Below are 13,746 nucleotides of genomic sequence, written 5' to 3'. Positions count from 1 at the left end.
ACATACATGTGATTGTAGTACATACATGTGATTGTAGTACATACATGTGATTGTAGTACATACATGTGATTGTAGTACATACATGTGATTGTAGTACATACATGTGATTGTAGTACATACATGTGATTGTAGTACATACATGTGATTGTAGTACATACATGTGATTGTAGTACATACATGTGCTTGTAGTACATACATGTGATTGTAGTACATACATGTGATTGTAGTACATACATGTGATTGTAGTACATACATGTGATTGTAGTACATACATGTGATTGTAGTACATACATGTGATTGTAGTACATACATGTGATTGTAGTACATACATGTGATTGTAGTACATACATGTGATTGTAGTACATACATGTGATTGTAGTACATACATGTGATTGTAGTACATACATGTGATTGTAGTACATACATGTGATTGTAGTACATACATGTGATTGTAGTACATACATGTGATTGTAGTACATACATGTGATTGTAGTACATACATGTGATTGTAGTACATACATGTGATTGTAGTACATACATGTGATTGTAGTACATACATGTGATTGTAGTACATACATGTGATTGTAGTACATACATGTGATTGTAGTACATACATGTGATTGTAGTACATACATGTGATTGTAGTACATACATGTGATTGTAGTACATACATGTGATTGTAGTACATACATGTGATTGTAGTACATACATGTGATTGTAGTACATACATGTGATTGTAGTACATACATGTGATTGTAGTACATACATGTGATTGTAGTACATACATGTGATTGTAGTACATACATGTGATTGTAGTACATACATGTGATTGTAGTACATACATGTGATTGTAGTACATACATGTGATTGTAGTACATACATGTGATTGTAGTACATACATGTGATTGTAAAAGTTTTGTATATTTTGGTTTGGTCCATCGCGGGTTATCTGTATTTCCATACCCCCTTATTGTTCTCCTTTGCCTGACCTTCGGCTAGCAAGGTACAGTGGGGCAAAAAAATAAATTCATTAAAAATCCTACAATGTGATTTTCTGAATTTTTTTTCTTCTCATTTTGTCTGTCATTGTTGAAGTGTACCTATGATGAAAATTACAGGCCTCTCTCATCTTTTTAAGTGGGAGAACTTGCACAATTGGTGGCTGACTAAATACTTTTTTGCCCCACTGTGTGTTGTCCTTGGCTCCCAAATTGTTCAATATAAAACCGTGGTAATGTTACACAACGTACTGTTATGCTACCATAAGTTTGTTACAATGTGGACGAGATAAAGATTTATGTTAACAAGTTTCACCCAGCTCGCTAACTAGGGTATCTATTGTAACTTGTGAGTACTTGGGACAGTGTTTTAAGTGAGTGTCCATGTGCTTGTGCAGGGGCCTGAGAGCTAGGACCGTGCCAAGGGATAACATAATGTGTGTTGTCTCTTCATGTGCATGTATGTCTTTTACTTTGTCCGAATTATGTTCTGTATCATTTTACTTGTATTGTATGGGGGGCTGTTGTGCATTGAATGTTCGCAGCACCTGTTACTTCCTTTTGGCGTTCTCTTTTGCCTGACCTTCGGCATAGCAAGGTGCCTGAGAGCTAGGACTGAGAGCTAGGACTGAGAACTAGGACTGAGAGCTAGGACAGAGCTAGGACTGAGAACTAGGACTGAGAACTAGGACTGAGAGCTAGGACTGAGAACTAGGACTGCGAGCTAGGACTGAGAACTAGGACTGAGAGCTAGGACTGAGAACTAGGACTGAGAGCTAGGACTGAGAACTAGGACTGAGAACTAGGACTGAGAACTAGGACTGAGAACTAGGACTGAGAGCTAGGACTGAGAACTAGGACTGAGAGCTAGGACTGAGAACTAGGACTGAGAGCTAGGACTGAGAACTAGGACTGAGAGCTAGGACTGAGAACTAGGACTGAGAACTAGGACTGAGAACTAGGACTGAGAGCTAGGACAGAGCTAGGACTGAGAACTAGGACTGAGAACTAGGACTGAGAGCTAGGACTGAGAACTAGGACTGAGAGCTAGGACTGAGAACTAGGACTGAGAGCTAGGACTGAGAGCTAGGACTGAGAGCTAGGACTGAGAGCTAGGACTGAGAACTAGGACTGAGAGCTAGGACTGAGAACTAGGACTGAGAACTAGGACTGAGAGCTAGGACTGAGAACTAGGACTGAGAGCTAGGACTGAGAGCTAGGACTGAGAACTAGGACTGAGAGCTAGGACTGAGAGCTAGGACTGAGAGCTAGGAATGAGAACTAGGACTGAGAACTAGGACTGAGAGCTAGGACTGAGAGCTAGGACTGAGAACTAGGGCTGAGAGCTAGGGCTGAGAGCTAGGACTGCGAGCTAGGACTGAGAACTAGGACTGAGAGCTAGGACTGAGAGCTAGGACTGAGAGCTAGGACTGAGAGCTAGGACTGAGAGCTAGGACTGAGAACTAGGACTGAGAACTAGGACTGAGAGCTAGGACTGAGAGCTAGGACTGAGAGCTAGGACTGAGAGCTAGGACTGAGAGCTAGGACTGAGAGCTAGGACTGCGCCAAGGGTTAACATCATGTCTGTTGTCTCTTCGTGTGCAGGGGGCAAATAACAAAAAAAAAAAATTCAACTCACAGACCTTCAGTTGCGGCAGCGTCCTAAATAAAAGTACACAACGCAGAATGAACCACGCTACATCAGCACGTCTGGACATTTGGAATATTAGTCCCCACTATCAGAATGATTAAGCAGCCTTGCAAGACAAAGATATCAACTGTGATTTCTTGCCACAGAGTGTCAGGCATTGTGTGTGGTAGGAGTGGTTCCTTTTGGTTGCTGGGCAGTTTGTCTTGACAGGAAGTGCACGTTTCGACCGTCATTCGGACATCATCAGTGAGGCCTGGTCATTACATGAGAGCTCTGGCAGGAGCGTTGAATGCCCTGATGTGTAATGTGGAGCCTCTTTATAAGTACCTCAGCTCTAAAAGTCTTCGGGAATGATAATATGTTTGTTTACCGGGAGTGGATTGTCTTCGATGTAAAGAGTCTCTCTGATGTGCCAGTAGGGTTGCATTTTCAGTGGTGCACTTTTCTTCTTGTATGGCCAGCAGGTTCCTCAGCAGCTGTATCTGACTGCTCTCAGCTGTTGCATAACAGCGCCCTCCAGTGGCTGATGTGTGGACACTGCGTAAATGAAATTTTCGTCACTGAGGTCACACTATTCATGTGTGGCAGTCTAGGGTACAGCCCTGGATAACGTGTCTGCTACTAACATGCTACTTTACCTGGCGATGTGACTGTCATATTTGTGTATTTGAAGCAGCATCCTTTGAAGACGGGCAGGCGACTTTCCAATAGGCTTGGCGATTATAGCCTCAAGTGGTTTGTGGTCAGATTGAACTTTGACCTGGACACCATAGACATACTGAACACGATTGCCAGGAGTTATTTTTTCTATCTGGGCATAATTTTGTTCTGCCCCAGACAGAGCTCTGGATGCAAAGGCTGTTTACCCCATAATGACATCACAATACCCCATAATGACATCACAATACCCCATAATGACATAATGACATCACAATACCCCATAATGACATCAGAACAGCTCCGGGGTCTATCATTGGATGCATCAGCTTGTATTTCAATCTCTTCCTGTGGATTAAAATAATTTCAGCAACGGAGTAGTGGAGATGTCTTTTATTTTCAGTCTCTCCAGTGCTGCTTGTTGTTCTGGGTGCCACTGCCATGTCCTTCCTGAGGAGCACTCTGATTGGTGCAGTGGACTTGGCTTCATCTTGGATATACTGGGTTAGGAAACGTGTGTCATACCCAGTAACTTCTGTAGACCTTTTCTGTCTTCCGGTGGACTCATCTGTTCTGATTTCTGTCACCTTGGAGTTGTCTGTTTTGTTTGAACCCTGTCTGTGCTGACGATGTGCCTCGTACTTCACTCACCATCAGGGCCTTTTTAAAATTTGAGGGAGGACAAAAAAAAATTCATGACCGTGGCCTTATTTCTATTCCAGCATATTGGATGACTGTCATTCATATTCCATTTACCCAGTTCAATGTAACATCGATAGGTTTAGGCTACTGTCATTCATATTCCATTCACCCAGTTCAATGTAACATCGATAGGTTTAGGCTACTGTCATTCATATTCCATTCACCCAGTTCAATGTAACATCGATAGGTTTAGGCTACTGTCATTCACATTCCATTCACCCAGTTTAATGTAACATCGATAGGTTTAGGCTACTGTCATTCACATTCCATTCACCCAGTTTAATGTAACATCGATAGGTTTAGGCTACTGTCATTCACATTCCATTCACCCAGTTTAATGTAACATCGATAGGTTTAGGCTACTGTCATTCACATTCCATTCACCCAGTTCAATGTAACATCAATAGGTTTAGGCTACTGTCATTCACATTCCATTCACCCAGTTCAATGTAACATCAATAGGTTTAGGCTACTGTCATTCACATTCCATTCACCCAGTTCAATGTAACATCAACAGGTTTAGGCTACTGTCATTCACATTCCATTCACCCAGTTCAATGTAACATCAATAGGTTTAGGCTACTGTCATTCACATTCCATTCACCCAGTTCAATGTAACATCAATAGGTTTAGGCTACTCTCATTCACATTCCATTCACCCAGTTCAATGTAACATCAATAGGTTTAGGCTACTGTCATTCACATTCCATTCACCCAGTTCAATGTAACATCAATAGGTTTAGGCTACTGTCATTCACATTCCATTCACCCAGTTCAATGTAACATCAATAGGTTTAGGCTACTGTCATTCACATTCCATTCACCCAGTTCAATGTAACATCAATAGGTTTAGGCTACTAAATGTTCCCTGTACCCATCATGAGGTTGCTACAAACTAGTCTATGAATGAAAGTTTACAATGTAGGTGCACAGACAATGACATTCAATATTATATTTATTTTTATTTAACCTTTATTTAACTAAGCAAGTCAGTTAAAGAACAAATTATTATTTACAATACACTCTTGCCTGCATCTAGCTGATCTAGGGTGTAATCATTAGTCCAACAGTTTTTTCACCTTTATTTAACCAGCTAGACCAGTTGAGAACAAGTTCTCATTTACGACTGCGACCTGGCCAAGATAAAGCATAGCAGTGTGAACAGACAACACAGAGTTACACATGGAGTAAACAATTAACAAGTCAATAACACAGTAGAAAAAAAGGAGAGTCTATATACATTGTGTGCAAAAGGCATGAGGAGGTAGGCGAATAATTACAATTTTGCAGATTAACACTGGAGTGATAAATGATCAGATGGTCATGTACAGGTAGAGATACTGGTGTGCAAAAGAGCAGAAAAATAAATAAATAAAACAGTATGGGGATGAGGTAGGTAAATTGGGTGGGCTATTTACCGATAGACTATGTACAGCTGCAGCGATCGGTTAGCTGCTCAGATAGCAGATGTTTGAAGTTGGTGAGGGAGATAAAAGTCTCCAACTTCAGCGATTTTTGCAATTCGTTCCAGTCACAGGCAGCAGAGAACTGGAACGAAAGGCGGCCAAATGAGGTGTTGGCTTTAGGGATGATCAGTGAGATACACCTGCTGGAGCGCGTGCTACGGGTGGGTGTTGCCATCGTGACCAGTGAACTGAGATAAGGCGGAGCTTTACCTAGCATGGACTTGTAGATGACCTGGAGCCAGTGGGTCTGGCGACGAATATGTAGCGAGGGCCAGCCGACTAGAGCATACAGGTCGCAGTGGTGGGTGGTAGAAGGTGCTTTAGTGACAAAACTGATGGCACTGTCATAAACTGCATCCAGTTTGCTGAGTAGAGTGGTGGAAGCTATTTTGTAGATGACATCGCCGAAGTCGAGGATCGGTGGGATAGTCAGTTTTACTAGGGTAAGTTTGGCGGCGTGAGTGAAGCAGGCTTTGTTGCGGAATAGAAAGCCGATTCTAGATTTGATTTTCGATTGCAAACAAGAGCTTCTATTGGACAAATTCAGGTGTGTTTATCCCTGTTTTGTTCCGTTTGTTTCCGTTTAAGAAACGTTTTTTCAACAGAATCGGTCGGAATGAATACACCCCTGATCACACGTAAACACAGTTCACTCTCATAACAGCCACGTTGCATTCCTTCTCTTCCCTTCGTTTGGGGACGTCAATGCACAACCGAATCAGCTGTATGTGACCAGGCGAAATAGTCAACTGTAGCTAATAGAATTAACGTTAACACGTTAGTAAACCCGCTACAATCATGCAGTAACGTTAGTCAGTAAGCAGTTACACCGGTGGCCCCCAGTGGCAATAAATTAGTAAAACCAAAAGCTAACCTTGACTTGGAAGAGTTCCAGTGTTGTGCTGGAAAGTCATAGCCAGCTAGCTAACATAGCATCCCTCTGTCATAGCCAGCTAGCTAACATAGTGTAACAGTATAAGTTTAGACCGTCCCCTCGCCCATACCCGGGCGCGAACCAGGGACCTTCTGCACACATCAACAACAGTCACCCTCGAAGCATCGTTACCCATCACTCCACAAAAGCCGCGGCCCTTGCAGAGCAAGGGGAACTACTACTTCAAGGTCTCAGAGCAAGTGACGTCACCGATTGAAACGCTATTTAGCGCACACTGCTAACTAAGCTAGCCGTTTCACATCCGTTACACCCCCCTTTTGACCTCCTCCTTTTCCGCAGCAACCAGTGATCCAGGTCAACAGCATCAATGTAACAGTATAAGTTTAAACCGTCCCCTCGCCCATACCCGGGCGCGAACTAGGGACCTTCTGCACACATCAACAACTGACACACACGAAGCATCGTTACCCATCGCTCCACAAAAGCCGTGGGCCTTGCAGAGCAAGGGGGAACTACTACTTCAAGGTCTAAGAGCAAGTTACGTCACCGATTGAAACGCTATTTAGCGCACACTGCTAACTAAGCTAGCCGTTTCACATCCGTTACAATAGCATCCTTCTGTCATAGCCAGCTAGCTAACATAGCATCCCTCTGTTATAGCCAGCTAGCTAACATAGCATCCCTCTGTTTTTGCAGGGTGTTTCAGTAGACTAAACTAGCTGGCTGCATTTGCTAGCTAAGTAAAATAAACTGAAAGTGAAAAATAAATTATGAAATCTCGCTCTCTCTATTTCTCTCTTGCTTTCTCCTTCATTTAGTAAGAAATTAATTTGTTAAAAACTGTTACAACTATTTGTCTTTCTCTCTCTTTGAGTCAACTACTCACCACATGTTATACACTGCAGTGCTAGCTAGCTGTAGCCTGTTCTTTCAGTACTAGATTCATTCTCTGATACTTTGATTGGGTGGACAACATGTCAGTTCATGCAGCAAGAACTCTGATAGGTTGGAAGTTGTCATAACTGTAAGTTGTCATAATTACTGTGTAAGTCTATGGAAGGGGATGAGAACCATGAGCCTCCTAGGTTTTGTGTTGTAGTCAATGTGCCCAGAGGAGGATGGAAGCTAGCTGTCCTCCGGCTAGACCATGGTGCTACCCTACAGAGTGCTGCTGAGGCTACTGTAGACCATTGCAAAATAGTGTTTTATTCAGTTATTTGGTGACAGGAATATATTTAGTGTAGTTTTATCTAAGGATAACTTTTTTAATAATGTTTTACAATTAAAAATGTTATAAAATTCCCTGAAGAGGATGCTCCTCCCCTTCCTCCCCTGAGGAGCCTCCACTGGTTCAGGTAAATTATGACTTGATTTATTTCAACAGCATAAAGATGACAAATTACATTTCGGGATTTGCCTTCATCAGGGGTTTTTGCATTGTGTCTTTGTTAATAGCTTCAGGACTGTAGGTTTCCCTTCATATCTCCGGTACTATACACCTTTTTATGTTTGGGTTCATGTTCATAACTGGAAACACGAGTGAAACATGTCCCATATATCTGTGATCATGTTATTTACACAGAGATCCTATTAAGTTTCAATATGGAATTCTCATGTTTGTTTTTTTACACAGAGATCCTATTAAATTTTAATATGGAATTCTCATGTTTGTTTTTTTACACAGTAGTTCTGTACATTTTGGTTCATGTTCTAGAAATTGTATTTCTATTATGGACAGGGACGTGACCTACTCTGTTGTATAAACGCAGCTCTGTGTGCTTTGGCTTCCAGTACATGATGACTGGCATGGAAGCACTATCTGACATTAATTATTCACCTGGAATATCAAGGGAATCGACAATCCAACAAGATCATACAAACAATAACAGCAGGAATATACCACAAAAATACATCCATGTTGATGAACCGTTTTACTATGTTATAGTAGCAGGAAGAACATACAAAAAAACATGATACCAACAGAGAAAACTTTACATAGATGTTGAACACGTTATGTCAACAGAGGATCTGCTTTTAGACTGAGAAAAATGCAACTACTTCACACAAACAACGCTTGGAATATGATTTTTTTTTACATTGATTACAAGTCAAAACACAGATACGTGATGATCGACTGTTTTTAAAACATTTTATAGCAGAGGTGTTGGTGTCAGTAACACATCCCAACCTGGCTCCTCTCAGCGCCACCCCACACACACACTCATAACACCGCTCAAAGCTAATCTCATTACTATTCAGTCAGAAGACGGGCAGGCGACTTTCCAATAGTCGCCCCCCCCCCCAAAAAACCACACCCTATTCCCTACATAGTGTACACTACCCCTATGGGTTCTGGTCAAAAGTAGTGCACTACATAGGGGAATTAGGTGCCCTTTGGGACTTAGCCCATCTCTGTATATCAGACTGAATAATGAGATTACCTGTGAGTGTGTGTGTGTGTGTGTGTGTGTGTGTGTGTGTGTGTGTGTGTGTGTGAGAGAGAGAGAGAGAGAGAGAGAGAGAGAGAGAGGTGGTTACTGTAGGAGGAATAATCATGTTGTACAGGCTAAGCCAACACATCACTCTACTAAACCATGTGTATTTACCTCCTCCTCCTCCTCCTCACACAACTCTAGCTGCCTCTGATGCTCTAAATGAAAGAGGGCTGTGTCCTCAATGGCACCCTATTCCAATGGCACCCTACCCCAATGGCACCCTATTCCAATGGCACCCTATTCCCTACATTAGAGTGCCTCTGTAATAAAATAAAGCATCACAGGCTGTTTTAGTTTTTTTCTTGATGTGTGATGAGTTAGCAAAGTGATGAAACACATTCAGATACAGTGCCCTCGGAAAGTATTCAGACCCTTTGACTTCTTCCACATTTTGTTACGTTACAGCCTCTTTTTTTTAAAATCCCTCATCAATCTACACACAGTACCCCATAACGACAAAGAAAAAACTGGTTTTTAGACATTTTTGCATTTTTGCAAAATTAAAAAAACAGTATCACATTTACATAAGTATTCAGACCCTTTACTCAGTACTTTGTTGAAGCACCTTGGACAGAGATTACAGCCTCAAGTCTTCTTGGGTATGATGCTACAAGCTTGGCACACCTGTATTTGGGGAGTTTCTCTCATTCTTCTCTGCGGATCCTCTCAAGCTCTGTCAGGTTGGATGGGGAGCGTCACTGCACAGCTATTTTCAGGTCTCTCCAGAGATGCTCGATCGGGTTCAAGTCCGGGCTCTGGCTGGGTCACTCAAGGACATTCAGAGGCTTGTCCCGAAGCCACACCTGTTGTCCTGTTGGAAAGGGAACCTTCGCCCCAGTCTGAGATCCTGAGTGCTCTGGAGGAGGGTTTCATCAAGGATCTCTCTGTACTTTGCTCCGTTCATCTTTGCCTCGATCCTGACTAGTCTCCCAGTCCCTGCCACTGAAAAGCTTGTGCTTCTAGTTCCGACAATGCAGTAATAACCAACGAGTAATCTAACCTAACAATTCCAAAACTACTACCTTATACACACAAGTGTAAAGGGATAAAGAATATGTACATAAAGATATGAATGAGTGATGGTACAGAACGGCATAGGCAAGATGCAGTAGATGGTATCGAGTACAGTATATACAGTGCCTTGCGAAAGTATTCGGCCCCCTTGAACTTTGCGACCTTTTGCCACATTTCAGGCTTCAAACATAAAGATATAAAACTTTTTTGTGAAGAATCAACAACAAGTGGGACACAATCATGAAGTGGAACGAAATTTTTGGGATATTTCAAACTTTTTTAACAAATCAAAAACTGAAAAATTGGGCGTGCAAAATTATTCAGCCCCCTTAAGTTAATACTTTGTAGCGCCACCTTTTGCTGCGATTACAGCTGTAAGTCGCTTGGGGTATGTCTCTATCAGTTTTGCACATCGAGAGACTGAATTTTTTTCCCATTCCTCCTTGCAAAATAGCTCGAGCTCAGTGAGGTTGGATGGAGAGCATTTGTGAACAGCAGTTTTCAGTTCTTTCCACAGATTCTCGATTGGATTCAGGTCTGGACTTTGACTTGGCCATTCTAACACCTGGATATGTTTATTTTTGAACCATTCCATTGTAGATTTTGCTTTATGTTTTGGATCATTGTCTTGTTGGAAGACAAATCTCCGTCCCAGTCTCAGGTCTTTTGCAGGCTCCATCAGGTTTTCTTCCAGAATGGTCCTGTATTTGGCTCCATCCATCTTCCCATCAATTTTAACCATCTTCCCTGTCCCTGCTGAAGAAAAGCAGGCCCAAACCATGATGCTGCCACCACCATGTTTGACAGTGGGGATGGTGTGTTCAGGGTGATGAGCTGTGTTGCTTTTACGCCAAACATAACGTTTTGCATTGTTGCCAAAAAGTTCCATTTTGGTTTCATCTGACCAGAGCACCTTCTTCCACATGTTTGGTGTGTCTCCCAGGTGGCTTGTGGCAAACTTTAAACAACACTTTTTATGGATATCTTTAAGAAATGGCATTTCTTCTTGCCACTCTTCCATAAAGGCCAGATTTGTGCAATATACGACTGATTGTTGTCCTATGGACAGAGTCTCCCACCTCAGCTGTAGATCTCTGCAGTTCATCCAGAGTGATCATGGGCCTCTTGGCTGCATCTCTGATCAGTCTTCTCCTTGTATGAGCTGAAAGTTTAGAGGGACGGCCAGGTCTTGGTAGATTTGCAGTGGTCTGATACTCCTTCCATTTCAATATTATCGCTTGCACAGTGCTCCTTGGGATGTTTAAAGCTTGGGAAATCTTTTTGTATCCAAATCCGGCTTTAAACTTCTTCACAACAGTATCTCGGACCTGCCTGGTGTGTTCCTTGTTCTTCATGATGCTCTCTGCGCTTTTGACGGACCTCTGAGACTATCACAGTGCAGGTGCATTTATACGGAGACTTGATTACACACAGGTGGATTGTATTTGTCATCATTAGTCATTTAGGTCAACATTGGATCATTCAGAGATCCTCACTGAACTTCTGGAGAGAGTTTGCTGCACTGAAAGTAAAGGGGCTGAATAATTTTGCACGCCCAATTTTTCAGTTTTTGATTTGTTAAAAAAGTTTGAAATATCCAATAAATGTCGTTCCACTTCATGATTGTGTCCCACTTGTTGTTGATTCTTCACAAAAATAGACAGTTTTATATCTTTATGTTTGAAGCCTGAAATGTGGCAAAAGGTCGCAAAGTTCAAGGGGGCCGAATACTTTCGCAAGGCACTGTACATATGAGATGAGTAATGTAGGGTATGTAAACAAAGTGGCATAGTTTAACGTGGCTAGTGATACATGTATTACATAAAGATGCAGTAGATGATAGAGTACAGTATATACATATACATATGAGATGAATAATGTAGGGTATGTAAATATTAAACATTATGTAGGGTATGTAAACATTGTGTGTGTGTATGTGTGTGTGTGTGTGTGTGTGTGTGTGTGTGTGTGTGTGTGTGTGTGTGTGTGTGTGTGTGTGTGTGTGTGTGTGTGTGCGTGTTCCCTGTATGCCCTCACTGTACTACAATATTAGTCAAGGTCATTCTAAATGACATATAGTCTGTGTGAAATATATAGAGACTCACTGTTCTACAGTACCAAGGGTATTGTCTGTGATAATGTATATAGGGACTCACTGTTCTACAATACCAAGGGTATTGTCTGTGATAATGTATATAGGGACTCACTGTTATACAGTACCATGGGTATTGTCTGTGATAATGTATATAGGGACTCTGTTCTACAATACCAAGGGTATTGTCTATGATAATGTATATAGGGACTCTGTTCTACAATACCAAGGGTATTGTCTGTGATAATGTATATAGGGACTCACTGTTCTACAGTATGAAGGGTATTGTCTGTGATAATGTATATAGGGACTCACTGTTCTACAGTACCAAGGGTATTGTCTGTGATAATGTATATAGGGACTCACTGTTCTACAGTACCAAGGGTATTGTCTGTGATAATGTATATAGGGACTCACTGTTCTACAGTATGAAGGGTATTGTCTGTGATAATGTATATAGGGACTCACTGTTCTACAGTACCAAGGGTATTGTCTGTGATAATGTATATAGGGACTCTGTTCTACAATACCAAGGGTATTGTCTGTGATAATGTATATATGGACTCACTGTTCTACAATACCAAGGGTATTGTCTGTGATAATGTATATAGGGACTCACTGTTCTACAATACCAAGGGTATTGTCTGTGATAATGTATATAGGGACTCACTGTTCTACAGTATGAAGGGTATTGTCTGTGATAATGTATATAGGGACTCACTGTTCTACAGTATGAAGGGTATTGTCTGTGATAATGTATATAGGGACTCACTGTTCTACAGTATGAAGGATATTGTCTGTGATAATGTATATAGGGACTCTGTTCTACAGTATGAAGGGTATTGTCTGTGATAATGTATATAGGAACTCACTGTTCTACAGTATGAAGGGTATTGTCTGTGATAATGTATATAGGGACTCACTGTTCTACAGTAACAAGGGTATTGTCTGTGATAATGAATATAGGGACTCTGTTCTACAGTATGAAGGATATTGTCTGTGATAATGTATATAGGGACTCTGTTCTACAGTGTGATAATGTATATAGGGACTCTGTGATAATGTGCTTACCTGTGTGTGTGTTTGTGCTTACCTGTGTGTGTGTGTGTGTGTGTGTGTGTGTGTGTGTGTGTGTGTGTGTGTGTGTGTGTGTGTGTGTGTGTGTGTGTGTGTGTGTGTGTGTGTTTGTGCTTACCTTTTTGTGTGTGTGTGCCCCGCCAGGTGCCATCTGCTATTGTGCGGTGCCAGCGTGCGGGCATCACGGTGCGCATGGTGACAGGTGACAACATCAACACGGCCAGGGCCATCGCCATCAAGTGTGGCATCATCCACCCTGGAGAAGACTTCCTGTGTATCGACGGCAAGGAGTTCAACAGGAGGATCCGCAACGAGAAGGGAGAGGTAAGCTAGTACAGGAGTTATCTCCCAGACAGCTATCTAGGAGGAAGAGGGTTGGGTTGGTCAGTGGTAATGGTAGACAGTAGACTTGTACAGGGGTTATCTCCCAGACAGATATCTAGGAGGAAGAGGGTTGGGTTGGCCAGTGGTAATGGTAGTTCAGGGTAGACAGTAGACTTGTACAGGGGTTCACTCCCAGACAGCTATCTAGGAGGAAGAGGGTTGGGTTGGCCAGTGGTAATGGTAGACAGTAGACTGGTACAGGGGTTTCTCCCAGACAGATATCTGGGAGGAAGTGGGTTGGGTTGGTCAGTGGTAATGGTAGTTCAGGGTATACAGTAGACTAGTACAGGAGTTCAATCCCAGACAGATATCTAG

At 42.1% G+C, this 13,746-nt stretch overlaps 1 protein-coding gene across 2 annotated transcripts in view; it reads left to right on the top strand.

Annotated features, from left to right (window-relative positions):
- The window catches only part of LOC139413918 (ATPase plasma membrane Ca2+ transporting 2), a 178,848-nt gene that overhangs the window by 134,687 nt on the left and 30,415 nt on the right, over nt 1-13,746 (top strand). For both annotated transcript variants that reach the window (XM_071161779.1, XM_071161778.1), the window contains one exon: nt 13,192-13,371. In XM_071161779.1, the coding sequence (XP_071017880.1) occupies nt 13,192-13,371 (180 nt within the window). The remainder of the gene's footprint in view (nt 1-13,191; nt 13,372-13,746) is intronic.

The sequence above is a fragment of the Oncorhynchus clarkii genome, chromosome 7 (assembly GCF_045791955.1).
Source record: "Oncorhynchus clarkii lewisi isolate Uvic-CL-2024 chromosome 7, UVic_Ocla_1.0, whole genome shotgun sequence".
Classification (NCBI taxonomy): Eukaryota; Metazoa; Chordata; class Actinopteri; order Salmoniformes; family Salmonidae; genus Oncorhynchus; species Oncorhynchus clarkii.
This window is presented reverse-complemented; position numbering and strand designations above follow the sequence as displayed.